The 19,453-nt window shown below is 42.9% G+C and overlaps 1 protein-coding gene across 1 annotated transcript; it reads left to right on the top strand.

Moving 5' to 3' along the window:
• The first annotated feature begins 243 nt into the window (after positions 1-243).
• PLP2 (proteolipid protein 2) lies at positions 244-19,210 on the top strand. Its single transcript, XM_063294124.1, has 5 exons — positions 244-462; positions 11,004-11,159; positions 13,437-13,532; positions 14,748-14,838; positions 17,787-19,210. The coding sequence occupies exons 1-5, from the start codon at positions 373-375 to the stop codon at positions 17,804-17,806; spliced, it is 453 nt and encodes a 150-aa protein (XP_063150194.1). The 5' UTR covers positions 244-372; the 3' UTR covers positions 17,807-19,210.
• The last annotated feature ends 243 nt before the right edge of the window (positions 19,211-19,453 follow it).

Here is a 19,453-nt window from a genome sequence, read left to right on the forward strand (position 1 = left end):
CAGCTGTACTCCGAAAGGGAGCCCCGCTGCATTCCAGAGGAGGCCGCAGAAACCGCAGCGCTCAAACGGAATCGCGCTGCCATTCGCGATTCCCTCCAGCAGCTCCGCGCCTGCCACCTTCTTCCTGCCGCGGTTGCTTTTTCAGAAAGTACCAGCCCGCCTTCCCGTCTCTGGCTGCCCTTAAAGGAACAGCGACTGTTAACCACCGAGCCGTGCCCAGCTCAGCAGCCACACCTCGCCCACAGGCTTCCCCGCCCAGCTCGGCGAGCCCGCGCTTGACAGGAGGCTGGCTTGCAGAGAAGTCGGGGGAGAGAGAGAGAGAGAGAAACTCGACGTTTCCCCCCTTCGAAAGAGGGGCATCCCGCCGTTGCCATGGAGTCGTCCAACACCTCCAAGGGGTGCATGGGCCAGTTTACCACCTTCATCTGCTCCCAAAGGGGAATGCTCCTTGCCGCGGAAATAGTAAGGGGGAACGGAGGTGGATCGGGAATGGAGCCGCGAACGGCAGAAAGGACGGGGGAGGGTGGGAAAAGGCGGCAGCCGGGCACCCCGGAGTGGGGGGATTGAGGAGGTCGTTCCCTTCGTGGAGGAGGGCGGTGGCACTTCCTTCCCCTTAGCAAATCAAAAGTTCGGTATTATTTATGTCCCCCCCCTTTCAAAACTGGTGAAAAGGTGCAGGGCTTCTGAGGTAACTGAGGAGGAAGGGGTTAGAAGCGAAGTGGTAAAACTCTTAGCCTTAGGGAGGAGGGAAATCTGCCATCTACAGTACTCTCCTATGCAGACCCCCGAGGAACGCGAGGCCCAAACTTCCTTTCCAGAGCAGCGTTTTGGTCGTGTGGCCGTTCTGCCGCCTCCGCGACTTGGGAGAGGGGAAGTTTCTCCCAGGTGTCAGCAGAGAATCTCATTTAGCACGTCCTCGCTGTTTTTCCAGGAGCTTTTGCGTTTTGCTTCCTTCCACAAAAAAGGTTTTCCGTTAAGGCAGAAAAACGAAGCTGGAAGCGCTGCGCTGTGCGTGCCTTTTGATCAAGCGCCGCCGAGGTGGAAGCGCCCAGAGCGTGGGAAAGGTGGCTGCTTTGGTGCTGATCTTCCACCAAAAAGCCTCCAAGCTCTATAAAGTTTACAACGAGGGCGCAGGAAGCCAGGCGTCCGAGGTTAGTTGAGCCTTTGAAAACCCCCGAGCCGACCGGGAAACGCCCTAGCGGGGGAGAAGGAGACGCTGGCCCAGGGAAGGGTTAAGGAGGCGGGCTGGAAGCGGCGAATGCGCTCCCGGTCGGAGGGGAAGAGCTCAGAACTTTAGTTAAGGCGCGACCGGCTCGGATCGGCCTGCCGAGTTGGCAGGGATGTGTAACTAGAGGGAGGGAGGGAGGGAGGGAGGGGCGGGCCGGAGCTAAGCGCAGAGTCGGGCGTGGGCGGCGGAGGATTGATTCCTCCCCCAGCCCGGCGCGCGCCTTAGGTCCGCCTGCGGTGTTACTCGCATCTGTCTGCTCGGCCTCGGCCTTTTTCCTGTTCCCTTGCTGTTCGCTCAATTCCTCCCCTCCTTCCTTTAGTTTGAACACAGGCGTGTCAGGAATGCCTTCCGCGCGATTTACTAGCAAAGCCGTCTGGGTCGGCCCGGTTCCTTTCGAGCTGTGTTGGAGTTGGACTATGTCTCCCACCCCACTTGGCAGCACGTTGGGTGATGGCAGGTGCAATTCAACAGGAAAGCGTCCGGTTGGCGAAAGGGGATGGGGGTTCTGCGCGGCAGACGTTCGCACAACCGTCCTTCCTAGGTACACAATGGGTCTTCTGAACAGGGGCAGCCGCAGGGTCCTGGTGCGGGAGGAGAGAAGGCTGCGGAGCGGGCAGTTTAAGGCCGGCCGGTGTTTGCTGCCCCGCTCTGCTCGGAGCCTTTGGGCGCGGCTGAGCGCGTGCCGAGCCCTTTGCCTAATATTGCGCCATGTGCGCGCACATCTGAACGAGCGTGACGTGAGTCACTCCCTGTGCTGCCCCGGCTGGGCACAGACAGGCGGAGCCCTGTGAGCTAAATTGGGCGGGAGAGCCAGCCGCGCCCCGGTTTGGCTCAGCTGCGGTGCCTGCCTGCCTGCCTGCCACCAACCCTGTAAGGAAAAAAAAATATTTTTTTTTCCCTGACTAAAGGCTTCGTGGATTGCAACCCGCGATGTGTACCTGTGATTGTGGGGAGCTCTTCGGAGTTGTTGCCCGCGACTTGACATGCTTGGCAGGGCCATGTGTTTCCATAAGCCCAGACCTGACCCACCTGCATTTATCTCCTTAGAAGGGTCCCCTGTTGAATTTCAGCCTTTTGTACGGGTGCTAAAAGCAGTCACATGAAGAAGCAATGCCACTGAAAAACTGTGATGCCGTTTCTATCTATGGGTGTTCTTCCAGTGATCACTGCTTCTATTTTTGTTGCTGGTTTAGCTTCCAGATGCACTTTGTGTCTGCTCTGAATCTGTTTTAATGGGAATTGATGCTTCTTTTTTCTTATTTACCCAAAGCCATTATATCTGGGTGACGCTAAAGTAGCCAATTACATACTGTATTGCCTTTTATCCATTGCCTGTAGAATTGCAAATAAGTCCCAAGGGTCTCCTGTTACCATCTGCTCAAGGGGACTCATCTGGAATGCTCTTTTTCAAAATTCATAATATGATCTTTGTGAACATCAATGTGCATGATTATATATAACAGGGGAGGAACTTGAATATATCTGCCTATGAAAATCCCAACATTTTCCAAATACTATATAGAGATAAAAATGTAAGACAATGTCATGGTTCACACAAGACACTAAGACTCAGTAATGTGGTTTGTTTGATGTTTGGCGCAATACATATGCAAACAGCTATTGTGGTTTGCAGTAGCTATAGGTATACAACATTACACATTTGTGATACATGACTTAGAATAATGTGTGAACTCAGATGATTATGGCTTGATCAGTTAACCATCATTGAAAAATTATGGTTTAGGATGATGTGAAAACCCATCCAGTTTTTGCCTATAGCTACAAAAATGTAGGGTATCAAAGTGGTGGGTCCACACTATTTTTTATTGTTATTACAATATATATGGCCATCCACCTATCCAAGAACTCTGGGCAGTGAATAAACAAAAACAGAGAATTACATTAAAAAAAAGACCAACTAAGGTTGGCATCAAGGTTCAATAGAAATATAAACCACTGCATGCACACACAGACCCAGACACACACACACACACACACACACTCTAATGCTCCAAAACTAACATCCCTTCCCCAATGCCTGGGGGACTTTGGGCAACTGTACGGTATTTACAGTATAAGATGTGATCCTGTATCTCTGACAGATGATGTGATGTGAAAGGAATGAGAAGGAATGTGGAAAACAAGCATGTTTCCTCCAGGGAATGTTAAATTGGATGTTTTTTACTGGAAGGAGAGGTGGAGCAAAAATGGCATTTTATCCCAGCTGACTCAGTGTAAAGAGGACATTTGCTGTCTGTTTTCTTTTACTGTATGTGAAAGGAGCCAACTGCTCTTATTTGAGAAGGGAGCCATCCTGTAGTTTGCATGAAAATACATAAATATTATAAATGGCATTTGGAACTTCAGTTGTCTTTGGAAAAGGAAATGAGGATATTAATGTGTGAAATGGTATAGGTGTTAACATTCATTTGTGTCTGCAATCTCTTGAATGTGTTTGCGTATGGTTTCTCTTATAGACTGGTTCATATATTGCACTAAGCAAAGCCGTCATTGTTTGACCATGGTTTCTTATATATTTCAGTATATAAACATTAATTGCACCCATGCTCAGAGTGTGAATCATTATGCAATCAAAAAAGAACCAGCTATGTACATGAGGAAAGGAATTGACTGGTTTAAGGAAACCTCCAGGAGTACAGAAGTATAAAAAATTGGGGTGGGGACAAAATTGTACACTCAGGCAGAAAACAAAAGAGATGGCAAATAAGAATAAAGCAACTTAGAAAAAGGGAGGGTTGGCTGGAACATTCCATAGTGTTACATTTTACTGCCAATCCTACTTGTTAAATTATCTGAAATGTTCTGTAGATGAGGGGGGATTCTGAAGCCCGCCAGATGTTGCTGAGTTCCAACTTCCAGCAGTCTGAGCAGCAAGACCAATGGTGTGACATGCTGAGAGTTGGTTCATCAACAACTGGAGGACTGGTGCTTCCCTACCCCCCAAGATAATCAATGTGCAAGGGTGCTTGTATATTCATACTTGTGTGCTCCATCCCTGTCTTTGCCAAAAAAGCATTTTTGGATGGTGAGGAATCCTTCCTTTGCCTTGCATAGCAGGACCTGACAGGATTCCTGTTTCCACGATGGGCTTAGCATTTGCCCCTACCACATCCATCAGAGCAGTTGGTTGGGTTGTCTGTCTGTTAGTACCATAACGTTCACTATATTCATTAATAATTAACTGAAGCAATGCTGTCTAGTCGAGAGCAAGAAGTATCAGGCAGGAGTCTGAGACTTTATCCAATTGACTTTATTTTGACCAAAGCCATGGACTCGTAACTGCTGAGAAATTGAGTTTCCTGGGAACTACTGAAAAGTTTGCCCTTCTTCTTTATTCCAAGGGTTCAGAGCCCCTATTGCATTCATATCTCAGCTCTCCTCCAAGTTGCTTAAGGCAGGATCCACTGGCTGGGTTCATAGTTTATGCTTATGTTTATTTTTGGCTTAGCTTGATGTAGCAACCCAGACACTGTAGTTTATGAACCATGCTTTACGGCTTAAAAGTTAATGTTTCTTTTCAGTCACACTCAGCTCTTGGTGACACAACTGACACATACATGCAGTTTACTTGGCAACATTATGTATAAATCAAATCACTATGTCTTGTTTAGCAAAGCAGTGTTAAAACAAACTAAGGCTTAGCGTGATTTATGAACCAAGCTGTAGCTACAATGCTTGTCTTATCCTTACAACAAGCTTGTGAGGTAGGTTAGGCTGAGAGGTTGAGATTGGTAAAGTTTTTTGCTTGTTGCAAACATAAACCTGTCTTCTGAAACTCTGCCCAGTTTACAGTGGCCTTCTGTTGTGAAAGCTAATAAAGAAATAAACCAGACCAATAAATAAAGAAATAAACCAGATCAATAAACTGAATTTTATTCTTAAAAAACAGGGTGTTTCTTTAATGCTGCAGGGCTGGGTGTTTTTTCAGCTTGGGAATGACAGATGTTTTTTTCTGGAGTTGGGAATAGCATGTCTTGACAAGACCCAGAAGAAGAAAGGAACAAGGGGAAGATTTTTCCTTGTCTGTGCTATACCACACCCTATCACTCCATGAGCTCTTGCACTGTGCAGTTAAAGGTGCACAGATCAAGATAATCAAGTTTTTTGAGTCATTTTCTTCATGTGGGATGAGCAAAGCAGCAGCTTTCAGTTCCTAAATGACCCTGTAAGATCATTCTCACTCCGAAACACACAAATTCATACACAAATGCATTTATTGTGGTCCAGATCTGGAATAATGATAGTTGCCCAAATCATGCTGGTAACTGGAACATTAGATTGGAATCCTGTGTCTTCCATATAAGTACCTGGTGAAAGTGGAGGGATCCATTCTGTAACCTGTTAGTAACATTTTCTTAGATCAGGGTTTCTCAGCCAGGGTTCCGTGGAACCCTAGGGTTCTGCAAGAGGTCACTAGGGATTCCCTGGGAGATCACAATTTATTTAAAAAATTATTTCAAATCTGGGCAACTTCACATTAAAGAAGTAAGTTTCATTCTTTATTTTCAGTTTAGAAACACTGTTAATGCAAATATACAGGCCTACCCATGAAACAAATATAATAATTTTGTAACTTCTGGCCTATATTTGAGCCTGAATGTGCAGGGGTTCCCTGAGGCCTGAAACATATTTCAAGGGTTCCTCCAGGGCCAAAAGGTTGAGAAAGGCTGTCTTAGGTCATATAATGGTGTGCCTGTTCGAGGATAGACCCAAGATGGTTTGTGAGGTGTTCATTTGGCAACCAAAAGGAAGCAAGATTCCCTTTCTAAGCTCTGATGTTTTTGAGCTGGATTCTCTTTCTCTGATGGGTTCACATGTCATACTAAGCCACTTGTGCAAATGTGCTCAGTTATATATGCTGCCTTGATGTTTTTGAAGTATATTGAAATAAGGTAAGAATGGGAAAACTCCATACAGGAACAGTGTTGTAAAGAGGCTGAGATGAAGAAGCAAGGGTCACACTTTCTTTGGCAATACTGTATACAAACCACAGAAATTCACTGGAATTTATGGGGTTTTTGCAAAGCAGAGAGGAAGAAATCCAGCTATACCAATAAAAGAGACAGCGAGGAGAAAAGGGTATTAAACGTTATAGTTAAAGAAATAATAAGGTCACACATAAGAAACGTCTGTATGCATTTCACTTTTAAGTGAATCTCAAATTAATCTGTGGCTAGATTCACATACCATGGTAACTCATAATGGGTTTTTTTGGAGGAGTGGTTTGTGTGTTGAGTGAACCCAATTATTATTTTTTAAAAACAATGAAGTATGATGTGATAACCTATTATATATATGGGATTAATACAGTTGAGATCCTTTGACCCAATCTTAGAAACTGAGATTAAAATTCTTACTTAGAAACTGAGATTAAAATTTCAGGAAAAAGCTTCTAGTCTGCAAAACCAATTAAACACCGTATGTTTTAAGATTCAGACAGACTTAAAATTTCTTTTAATCCCATGGCTAAACTTCTTTTTAAATACTTTTGAAAAACCCTCCAACTTTCTGGCTGCAAACTCTGTTCTTTTCCCTTTCAGTTTTACAGATTTTAAGTCGTTTTTCTAGCAACTAGTGAGTGTTCCTAGCCACATAGATGTTTTGGATACTTCTGTATCAGTTTGCAAACAAATTCAGTTACTCTGATCGGTCTACTGTAGTACAACTATTTGTTCTGCCGCATTTGGGGTCAGTTTTCAGGGCACTGGGCTCTATTAGGTGGGTTGCTATAATGGATGGAAGTACACAGAATGATGGTCCCTATGATACTATCGTTTTCCATTGGGGTATCTTTAAAACGAGGTGGTACTGTAAACTATTGCACTTATACAGGAAGAGAGGCAATGACACTGGCTGTGGTAGCTTGGCTTGCAGGCAGACGTGATTTTTGTTCCTCTCTGCCTTCTTTGTATCCAGAAGTGAGTCATTGGCCTCCTCCCTACCACCACACCTTACAATGTTCAGTCCACTGGGAATGGCTGGGAAAATCCAATCTCCTGATTACAGTGAAAGCAGGGCAGAATCTTGGTTGCCATCCTGGATACCATAGGAAGCATTTTACAAATTTCATAGCATGCAGTGAGGCAACTCTGGCAGGAAGATAATCCAGAGCAGATATTCAGTTGGTTGGTCTTTCAATAGTAGTTCTTCAAATACTTCTCTTTATCTATAATGCGCATCTGAATATTGATTTAGGTTTGGTGGCGGCTAAAGTACTGTGACTTGCCCGTGGTCTTCCTTGAGCTGGCCTGGATTCTTCTTTTTTTAAGCTGGCCAACTGCACTTGACTTCAAAGAGAGTTTGATGAACAGGCAGCAGTGCTGAAAGTTTCACTGACTGATTTCTACAGCACACACTGCTGTCAAATAAGCATGTCCTGGGCAGTTGGCAAAGCTAGTCTTCAGTCTAGGGCAAACAAATGAACTAAAGTGTAAAATTCAATTAAATTATGGCTTGGGGACCTGGGTGGCTTATTTACACATGGTAGTCTTTGACAGTGTTGTCATTGTCAGATGTAGAATACAGATTTTAGTCTAACAGCTAATATTCATAGCTACTTTGCCACCTCAGGCTGTCTTCTGCCTCTCATCTGATTCTGCCATTTATTTCCATTTTGTTTTTAATGCTTCTGTGTTACTTTTGCCAGCTGATCCTCACCCTCTCCTGCCCACCTCCACAGCCCTGTGAAATGAGTCCCTGTTTCTTTAAAACTTTATTCTTGGCCTGGCATACTTAGCAGCAGATTCCTGGTTTGTTTAGCAGTTGCTCCAGTGATGACTGGACACAACCCCCCACCCCCAGTGCTTCTGCCTTTGCCCAGCATGCTGCGAAACAGATCAAGCCTTTGTCTTCAAGGCTCCCACCTGGCAGATTTAGCCACCAATGTGGTCCTTGGTTGCTGCAGCTGGCACAGCCCTACAGTTAACTCTCAGTTTGCTTTGGTGCATCTTAGGAGGAGTCCTGTGTAGTACATACAGAGACAGATACGTGGCTTAATTCAGTTTAAGGTGTGTTTATTTTTCTCACTGATACCTGGGTATAAATAAAACTCCAGAGGACAGACAATCTGCTTTTCTAAAAATATTAAAAGCAGATTCATATCAAGTGGTAGTAAACTGAAGGGGTAGATTAACAGTACCTCCCTGGGACCTCTTTTGTGTGTGTGTGTGCGCCTTTGAGTCACTGTTGACTCCTGGTGACTGCCTGGAGAAGTCCCTGCAGTTTTCTTGGCAAGATTTTCGGAAGTGGTTTGCCCTTGCCTTCTTCTTCCTAGGGTTGAGAGAAAGTGGCCCAAAGTCACCCAGCTGGCTTTGTGCCTAAAGTGGGACTGGAACTCACGGTCTCCTGGTTTCTAGTCTAGTGCCTTAACCACTGCACCAAACTGGCCCTCCCTGGGACCTCTAGGCATTCCTGAAAGCAGGGATAGGTATCTGTAGCCCTTCAGATGTTACTTAACTCCATGTGGGCTGGAGCTGCTGGGAATTGGTGGGGCAATATCTGGTGGATCAATGGTACCCATTCCGCATAACTCACTATATTCACGAGTGCACAAATTCTTGCCCCAGAAGTGCAAACAGCCTTTGAGCACCCTTCCAAATGTTGCTGCTAAATTGTAGCTTTCATTGTAATGATACTGCCCACCTTGCAAAGTTGTCTAGAGAGGGTCAGGGCCTGCTTAGAGAGCAAAAAATAGCAGGCCTTCTTAGTGGTGGCCCCAAGGTTATGACATAAAACTACCATACTCATTTCTGACCTTTGGAAGACACCAAAGACTTTTTTCAGTGGGCATTCAATTGCTAATTCAGTGGTGACTGAGTGGCTTCTTAATATTTTGTTTTGAAGTTATTTTAATAGAGGTGGGAACTATGGTTTGGGGAATATTAACATCTGATGTCGATGTATATGCTGTCCTTTATTAATCATCTTCCTTTCCAAAAGTCCTATTAAAAATGACTGTTTTCACCATTATTCTAAAAAAATAAGAGGCTAAAAATTAATCCAACCTCAGGGTACAAGCTATTCTACAGTAGAGGAGTTGCCACTGAAAAGAACATCTTCTGGGCAAATAAATAAAACTACATTATAGTAGAAGAAGTAAGTTACTATATGTATGGGAAGTAATCATATTAAATGTTTTTAATATGTCAGACCAAATACAGATGTCCTTTCGTTGCTCACTTCTTTGTCCTGGCTTCATTCATTTCTTGGAGAGTGGCCTCTTGTCATGGCACTCCAACGCCAATTTGCACACTGCTTTCTCTATATTGGTGTGCACAAAGAAGTGCATTAAATTACAGTACTTTCCTAAGCTGTATCAAAAGCGAAGGTACAGTACATGTTAGCCATAAGAGGGAAGAACAGAATCTACTATATCTGGACCATATTTACTTAGTAAACTTTATTTTGCAGTACACAGTACAGTTGGTGTCATTTTGGGAAATGTTTTTGATCTCTCTTCCCCTCCCCAAATATATAAATTAGCAAGCTTATTTAAAATGCAAGCAAATGTAATTTGCGCCTTTTTTCAAACATTCACTGCCTTGGGGCTAATCATCTGTTGAATTGTTAATTTCTTTTCCTAACCTTCTCCTGTTAAAAGTGGGGATTTTGTGTGATTGTGTGTCTATGTAAGTAGCAAAGTAAAATCTTCCTCAAGTCAAGTTTAACTCCTCAGAGCTTTCTTCATTTACATGTAATTATTTTGGCAACAATATCTAAGTAGTTGGATGTTACAACCTTCTGGGATGTTTTTCAGCTTTCTAGCCCTGGAACATTTTGGTGGCCTCCCATCCAAGTACAATCCATGGCCAGTCCTGCTTAGCTTTTTAAAGATCAGCCAAGTTTGGATAGGTACAGTGGCCTGATAACAACTAGTTATAGAGGTGATAACAGTGAATTACTGGAAAGCCCACTATGGTGTGTGCCTGTATCAGTCTATTTGTTGAATGTGTGTGATACATACTAGTAGCATTTTTGAAAAACGGCCTCTTCTCTCTTCCATAAGCTGGAATTGCCACAGAAAGCTTTATGTTTTGTTTAACCCAGGCACTGGCAACTGGGTGCCCTTCAGATACTCTGAATTATGTCGCCCATAAACATTTTATTTTATTTTATTTTTATCCTACCTTTATTATTTTTATAAATAACTCAAGGCAGGAAACATACCTAATACTCCTTCCTCCTCCTGTTTTCCCCACAACAGCAACCCTGTGAGGTGGGTTGGGCTGAGAGAGAGGGACTGGCCCAAGGTCACCCAGCCAGCTTTCATGTCTAAGGCGGGACTAGAACTCTCAGTCTCCTGGTTTTTAGCCCAGCACCTTAACCAATGGAAGTATTGAGAGGGGATGAAATATTTTACTGTTGAAATTCATAAATTGACCACATTTTGGCAGCATTAACTTGAAGGCTCAGCAGGCTCCCAACAAAGGGCTGGACACTATGTGTAAGCCTTGAGCTGCCCACCCTTGGTTAATGTTATGCACCAACATGCCGAGCCTCTACAACTGGGGTGCAGCCTCAAAAGAGGGAGATAAGGGGCAGGAAGGTAACAAGGCATGTAGTTTTTATAACTCAGCTTGCAAGATGGGGTATTTTTATTCTTCCCAACTCAGCACAACGCTGGTGTCCAAATTTGGTGCTGGGAGAGAAGCTGGAAAAAGAATTTCCCTACCTTGTTCGTTATTTTCTGTACTATTTTCTTTCAGTGTTTCTCTTCCCCCATTCCACTCTTTGATAATTATTTCTACTCTCCTAGATTGCATGTCTCATCATCCTTATTTGCTATGGTGCATCCAGATCAGCTGCCTACTCAAGTCTGGCAATCTTTATGATGATTTACTGCATCGTCCTGTTTATCATCTTCATGTGTGCCTTACACCTCCAGATAACTTTCATCCACTGGGGATGGACGGTAAGGTTTTGGTTCTGTAGTAAGTCCTGGGGTGGGCCAAGGGATTCCTACGTCTCTCTCTAAATATTATTTATTTATTTAACAACATGCCCATCCCCCATCCCCTGATCCATATAGACTCTGTGTGACATTATTAAAATAATAACACTCAACTATGATGGTCCCCCAAATAAAGCTATGGGAATGGCACCTCTTTAAAAAGCAAGGAGGATTGGTACCATCTGTCCTTCTGGGGTAAGGTGGTCCATAATGTGGGGCTACCATCAAGAAGGTCCATATCCCATGGACCCTGAGGGCAGGGGACCCTCCATAGGCCCTCCCTAGATATCTTAACTGGATGGGCAGATTATATTTTGCAAGGCATTATCTGATATAACCCACTGCTGAGAATGTATGAATGCTAGTAAGAATTTCCACATTTGAAATAAATCATATTCTGGCATTTGTGTAAAATGGTCAGAGTGAAGCATTTTTGCATTAATTTTTTTATTGTCTGTTTTGCATAATAATTCTATCTATACCTTCAAGGGGAAATAGAGCCTTGCTGCCAAACCATTAATCCTTCCTCAAGGGGTAGACTTCCAGAGGTCCTGGTATTCCAGCTCCCAGAATTCCCAGCTAGCATGACAGAGCCTTGTTCTACTTCAGAGGTGCACAACTTGACATCCCATTGTGGATCTGGCCCCATCCACTATTTTTGCTTTATGTTTACATTTGTTACAATTAAATATGATAATTGCAGTTCACCTCCTGCATACTTATACCCACCTTCACCTTAAAAATTACCATTTCTCAAATATTTTGGAAGTTCCTGGGTGGCTTTAGGGTGCCATGTGTAGCCCTGGAATCTCAGGGTGTGCACTTCTGACCTGGAATAAGAGCCTGCTTTTAGGGACCTAGACATCCTGTGCATATGTGAGGAAGAGACCCAAAACAAGGGACTTATACTGAACTTTTGGTATTGAAAAGATCCAGTTTAGTATAAGACTACAATCCTACATTTGACTCCCTGAACTCAGGGGGATGTGCTGCTACTACTTTTTTTTTTTTTTAAAGAATCATGTAGTTCATGTTCTTTAGCATGAGAGAAAAAAGGAAAAGAAGAAAAGGCACACAGATTTTAAAAAAAAAGGAAAAATAAGCACAAAGAAGGGAGCTTACTTGTCACTGGTGCTTCTGCCCATCCCACCAGATCTGGCATGGTGGGCATGCTCTGGGTCCCCTTGGTCAGGGGTCCCCAGCCCCTGGGCCGCGGACTGGTACTGGTCCATGGCCTGTTAGGAATTGGACTGCACAGCAGGAGGTGAGTGGTGGGTGAGCAAGTGAATTTACAGCCTGAGTATTTACAGCAGCTCCCCACTGCATGCATTACCACCTGAGCTCCGCCTCCTGTCAGAGAAAGCAAGCCCATTGGCTGCTATCTCCAAACAGCGTGAAGAAAAAAAAATAAAAGGTTGGGAAAAAGAGGAAGTGCTTGAATCAACCCGAAACCATCTGCCCCCCCCCCAGTCCATGGAAAAATTGTCTTCCACGAAACCGGTCCCTGGTGCCAAAAAGTTTGGGAACCGCTGCCCTTGGTGAAGCAGTGTCTCCTGGTAGGATCCAGGATTTGTGGCTTCTCTGACACAATGGCTGCCTTATGGTACAACCTCCCCACTGAGATTCAAACTGCCCCCATCCTGTTGGCCTTCCAGAAGGCCTTGAAGACTTGGTTTTCTCCCAGATGTTGGGGCTGGGATATTAGCGAAACTGCCATGTGTGTATTTGTTTAATGCTGCTAAGGGGCTCGACTGGTTTTTTTAAAATTGTTTTTTGGTTTAGTTGTGTTTTTATCTTTTTCTTCGCTGCCCAGAGTTACATTAGTTAAGATGGGCAGCCATAAAAATTTGTTTAATAAATATAAATAAATAGATGGAAATATATATAAAAAAGAAATAGAAATAGGTTAACATTTTAAATATTTTGTTTAAAACGAACCAATCACTGTTAGTATCCAAATAATATTTGAGTACCAACAGCAATAATCAACCCAATATAAATCATAAAATAAGATTAAGAATTACAGCAATTTCTACCTGAGTAATGGAAGACTTCATGTTAAGAGGAATCCACGTTTCAGATGTAGTACAAGTCTGCATATAGAGTTATCATCCAAACATGGTTTCCAGGGGGGATTTAATTCTGAGAAGGCAGGTATAGTGGTTGTGTTCTGGCTGGATCAGTTTAAAGCCTAATTCAGGCCCCTTCAAGACTAACCTTTTTCTTTCTTCTCCAAAGAGTTTTATCCGGGCTCTTATAGGAGCAGTGGCCTTCATCATCACCTCCATCGTTGTCTTCGTTAGCCACCCAGATGGAGCAGCCCTGGCTGCTGGGGTAAATATCAAAGCAGATTCGTGGAGGGGGTGGAGAAAGGAAGCTGGAATGCTGACTTGGCAGGAATTTTGAGCATTCAAGAACATGCATCAAACAAGGCGAGGCCTACTCATTCTGAGATTGCATTAGCTGGAGAATGCTGTAGTAGCAAGGGCAGGCAACCTGTATCTCCTCCCAAAACTGCACTTCCCAGAACCATCTGCCAGTGGCCATGCTAACTGAGACTGCTGGGAATTGCAGTTCAACATTTTATGGGGGACACAGGTTCCTCACTGCTTCTTTAAAAAAAGAGGCCAATTAAAAAAGAAACGAATTGGGAGACACAGAGATTGGTTCACATCTTGCACTAAGTCAAGACCAAGCAACGTGCTCTAGCACAATGAACACAATGGTTTATGCCAGTGTTACAAGTGAACCAGGCTATTATTGTCATGAGTACTGATGGCGAGCAGGAGGGGGCCCCTATCCAGGGTGGAAAACCCATGTGTAGTACTGAGGAATTAAGCAGCCATTCAAAGAGACACAGATCAGACCCGCCTTAACTTTTGGGGTTTATCTGTCTGGGTTTTTCCCACGCTTCTTCAGTTTGTTAGGATTCTGTTTTATGTAGCAGTAATAAACACTAGAGACCTACTCCTCGTCTCAGCATGATTTCTGACTGTTAGGACAATTATAGCTTCTAAAGCAAACCATGATACAGCAGACGGGGTAAATCCTGTCATGATAGAAGGCCTTCTATTGGCAAAATTAAAAGAGGAGCTGCTTTAAGATTAAAAAAAGGGGGAGAACTCAAAGCATAGAAGTAAAATGAGATTATATTACAAAATTTTGGGGGAGATGGGTGGTGATAAAATTTGAAAAATAAATAAATAGAATAGAATAGAATAGAATAGAATTACAAAACACCCTATCTGCAGGGTGTTTCTGGCCCAAGTTTTTATCATACTTTGCCTGCTTCACTCACAATTTTATAGGAGGTCCAGGTAACATCATTTGTTACATGTAACTCTCAATTGTTTTCTCACTGCTTAATCTGTCTTTTTGCTCACCAGAAAAAGAAAGAAAAATCCATCAAGGGGGAAAAGATGGAAGAGCTCCAAATCTGTTTAATTGGTAGCACTAGGAGTTGTCCATCTAGAAAAACTCTCAGTCTACTATTGAAAAAAACCCACCCCTCCTAAGCCCCCAAACTAAAGTTGCATTGCCTTTCAATAGGTGATTGGAATTCTGACCGGAATCCTCTTTGGCTATGATGCCTACACCATCTTGCCTACTCTCAGGAAAGCCCATACAGCAGCTCCCTCCGGTAGGTCTTCTGGGTTGAAAGCACTTGGGAAGGTGAACTTTTCTAGGTGGCTCTTAGATGCCTTTTGCTTCTTGCATCAATCAGATCCTCAAAACTTTGCTTTTTGGAAATGGTGATGGTAATCTGATTTCCCTAGTGGATTTCAGTATTCAGAAATAGGCATACTGTACCAGTTGTTGCTAAACCCAGTAGGGAAAATTGGGTGCTCCCACAGGAATTCTTTTCTCTGGAATTGCCATCCTTTTTCTTAGACTCAGCTGTAGAGTATCTGCATGGTTTATGATGACTCCATTGCATTCCAGTGTGCTTTGAGTGATTATGGGCAATGTGGGTGAACAGGGAGTTCTGCTTCAAGTCCAATGGCTTAAAGAAATATGGAATGGTAATGTAACCTCCACAGATGTAGATATCCGGTGTTATTCTTCTGTTAAAGAATTATGCAATGGGAGCAATGGAAATTATTGTAACTCAGCATGCATTCAATATAGAGCCTTAGGATAGCTATCATTTATTATTATTAATTAGCTATTTGCTAATTATTTATGCCACTCCAGTCACTTCAACTTTTAAATGTTTTAAATGTTTAAATGTTTTAAACTTACAATTCCTCCATTCAGTATTAAAGTATTACAGTTAAAAACAGATAATGTAATAAAAGAAAAATAAATAAGTCAAAAGATAAATCATAACCAAATAATTATTGATGCCCATCCTCATCACATCACATGGAGCCACCTCCTTAGGGGCAACATCCCATTTAATCCCTATTGGCTCTCTGAAAGAGGCAAGTCTTCACTGTCGTCCAGGACACTAATAGGGATGGGGCCATCCTTATTTCTGGAGGTAGACTCTTCCCAAAGGGATGGAGCTAACACCAAGAAAGCTCCCCCTTGGGATCCCTGATCAAAACACTTCCTCAGAATAGGGAACCATTCAAGCCCTCCCTCCTGGATCTTACTGGATAGATAAATTCCATGCAAAGGTGGTCTTGACTGTAAATTCAATATAAGAATATGTCCTAAGCCGTAAAGAACTTTGACAGTGACAATCGGTACCTTGAATTGTACCTGGAACTCAACTGGTAACCAGTGATGTTCCCATAGAAGTAGTAAGTGTGATATGGACAAACAAAGTTGTTCCTGTTACTCCCCAGGCTGCTGCATCCTGGGCCAGTTGTAATTCCAACTGGTCTTCAAACGCAGCCTCACGCAGAGCAAGCTGTAATAATCCACATGGGAGGTGACAGGGTGTGACTGTCAGCAAAACTTCATGCTCCAAAAAAAAGCCTGCAACTGGTGCACAAGATGTACAAAGGCCCTCCTGGACATGACTTCCACCCACTCTTTGAGCAGGAACCCTGAATCTAAGGGGACCCACAGGTTGCAAACTAGTTCTGCATAGCACAGCCTCATCCAGAGCTAAATATGGACTCCTGCCGAAATCCACTGCTTCTGAATCAACGGTCACTCTATTTTACTAGGGTTAAGTCTAAGTCTCTTTCTCCCCTTCTGGCAGCAGGAGAGAATTCCAAATATCTCTCTTTAGCCCAGGAAGGATGTACACATGTGGGTATCATTAACATATTGATGATGCCTCCACTAATTTTATGTAGAAGTTAAATAGTATGGGAGGGAGGATTAAGCACTGCAGCACACCACAAGAGAGAGCCCACAGGTTTGACCTCTCCCACTATACCACCAACTGGAATCACCCACTCAGGAAAAAGGAAAACCGGATATGAGCAAACCAGTAAGGTAGCATAAGTGATGACATCAAAGGCAGCTGAGAGATCCAGCAGGGCCAGGAAAGTTGCTTTTCCACTGTCCTAGTCTTACCACAGGTCATCAGCCAATGCCAATGCCCCATCAGCCAATGCCAATTGGCATCAGCCAATGCCAACCCCAGCCCAACCCCAGATGAGAGAGTCCAGAGAATCTACTTCATTTTGAATTACCAGCATTACATTTTTATTTTTAATAGATCTTTTAGTACTAGTGCATTTTTAATGTATTGTTAATGTATAGTCATTAAAATAACTGTTCCCTGACAGTCAAATGCAATTCCATTTATAGCTTAACTGCAGAAGAATATGAATGGGTACAATCGTTTTTTAGAATCATCTATAATTCCTTTATTTTTCTGTTTATTTTCTGTTTTCTGTTGTGTATTTTAAGCCCCCTAGGATCTAGGACTGAGTCAGCATACAAACAGTAGGAAGTGAACGTATACATACACGCTGTGATTTATTAGCATCAGTCTGCCTGGCAGCCTTTCTGTTTTTGTCTCCCTTGATTTTTTAATGAGACAATATAATTCTATTGCCATCTCTTTTTAATTTGGAGAACTACAAAATGAAAACAAAACACATGGATACAAATAAAACAGAACATTTAAAAACTCAGATAAAGCAAACTAGTCAACAACCACAAAAACAAAAAGCTAAATCAAAATGAAATCAAATACAACCATGTACAATACTAGGTACATCAATGGAAAAATTACTACAGCTCAGTTTTTAAACAATGAACAGAACTTTGCACAGAATCCCTTCTCCAGTCTTTCTTTTATGTCAAAGAGAGAGACCGTTCGAAGGCTGAGATGTGTCATTTCATTTGGAGTCTGGTACACAAATGTCTTCTCAGGAACACATAATCATCTTCAATGGACTGATCTCCTGGGCCTTACAGTGGAGCATATTATTTATATTTCTTTGTAAACTTTATATCCCATATTTTCACTGTTTTCCTGACAATTGCAAAGCAAGGAGCAATCCTACAGCTTCTTATTCATTCCTAGGGATGGGATGGTGATCAATAGCAAGCAATAGCTTCTAGCTAAATCGGAATTGGAATTGTTGGGCTGCAGCCCCCATCTTTCCTAGGCAGAACAAGCAGGGCATGAGAATAACTTGGCTTAATATCTGCCTGTCCTTTATCTGCCTCTTACAGAGCCTAGAGAAGGAATCTGAAGACCCTCGCCCACTTCAAGACAAAACACCACACTGGACCCATTCCCTATTGCCTTCTACAGGATCTGTCCCGGAGAGACCACCGCCCTCTATCAATTTGGGAACATCATAATCCTCTTTTCCTTGGGTGCCCAGTAGGACTGATGATCCTCTGAGCTGGCAGGTCCTTTCCCCTTGTCTCCACTTACGATCCTCCTTTTTCTGAAACTGTTCCAGCAGTGGAAAATAAGGGCAGTTCTGTAATCCTTCAGGGAAATAGCAGAGCCCCAGTAAGCTGGATTTCATAGGTTTGTGACTATGGATTGCCGTGCATCAGATTGGGGAATAATTCCGTTTACTCTCTGATTGAGATGGGAATTACATAGGGCCTTGACATTTTATCCCTATTTATAGAAAAAGCGGAGTGGAAGGGGACCTGCTGGGCCTTCTCTTTTGGGGGTCTTTTTGCCCTGTTTTAAAGAGGAAAGTAAGAGACCAAAATCTGAGTGCTCTTGTCCAGATTTTCTAGATAAGAGATCACTATTTTGAAATCTAGTAAATAGGACTTAAAAAAAAAAGGTTTGTAACTTTTGAAGTGTCCGAGTTCCACCCCATGAAAGGATGTTTGAAATTTCAGTAAGCCATCTTAGATACCCATTTAGGATAAGGGCAATTTATTATTTTTTTAAATAAAGGAAGCAATTAGGGTGTCCAACACTGGTAACTGTCTATATCATTTATTTTCTCCCCTAATTTTATCTCTCTTAGGGAACCTCAGTCTTTAAAACAGGCATTAGGTTATGGAGCAGGGTTGTGTGTGTGCGGTCACTGTCAGCAAGCAGAAAAGGTGTGAGTTTGGGTGGTCAACAGCTACTGAAGCTTTCCGTGTTAAGGAATAGTTTTCTGAATTAGATACCCAGGGCTCAGAGGTAAGACTCTGGTGCCATGCAGAGTTCGTTACCCTGCCTTATTTTGCAGATTATTTTTTTATAAAAATAGTAAACATATCAAACTTTTATATAAAATACGCAAATTCATATACTTGATAAAGGTCATTGATTTTTTTTTTCAGAAGAAGACAACTTGGACTACCTTGGTGCTGATTTTGGGGTATTTTTTAATTATTATTTTGGTGTAGTGCAGAATGCACACAGCCTTGGCTAAAGGCTCAGTGCTATATTAGGAGACAGGCAAGGGGCCTGGTTTTCTTCTCGGGAATGAGGGGGCTATCCTGTTGCCTTAAGCTTAGGACATTTTTCTCATCTGCATGGCAGGAGAGGCAGAAGAGAAAGGAGAATGTCTACTGCCAGCTCTCACCCAATTCTCTCCTTCTGTTGGTCCTCAGGCAGCTTGACTCTATTTTGTGCTTGCTGGAGAAATAAAATAGTTTAAAATGCAAATAAACTATATCTGAATTGGTATTAAGTTTGCTTACTTGATGTCCACCACCATGATTTTTTTCTGCAATCTGGACTGTAGAGAATTGTCGGTATAATTAAAGGGATCTGTGAAACTTCTCCAATCCTTGTCCATATAAGGCCTAAACTATGGCACTGTGTGTTGCACTGACTTTCTCTCCTCTTACATTTAAATATAAGTGTATCAACTGTCAGTGTACACAAAGCAAGTGCTGCATCCACAAAACCTTCAAGTATTTGATCAGATACA

The sequence above is a fragment of the Candoia aspera genome, chromosome 2 (genome assembly GCF_035149785.1).
Source record: "Candoia aspera isolate rCanAsp1 chromosome 2, rCanAsp1.hap2, whole genome shotgun sequence".
Lineage (NCBI taxonomy): Eukaryota > Metazoa > Chordata > Lepidosauria > Squamata > Boidae > Candoia > Candoia aspera.

Coding starts and splice junctions, on each gene's coding strand:
- PLP2 (XM_063294124.1), top strand. CDS start 373: ATGGAGTCGTCCAACACCTCCAAGGGGTGCATGGGCCAGTTTACCACC. Junction 11,160..13,436: donor TCATCCACTGGGGATGGACG/GTAAGGTTTTGG, acceptor TCTTCTCCAAAG/AGTTTTATCCGGGCTCTTAT. Junction 13,533..14,747: donor GAGCAGCCCTGGCTGCTGGG/GTAAATATCAAA, acceptor GCCTTTCAATAG/GTGATTGGAATTCTGACCGG.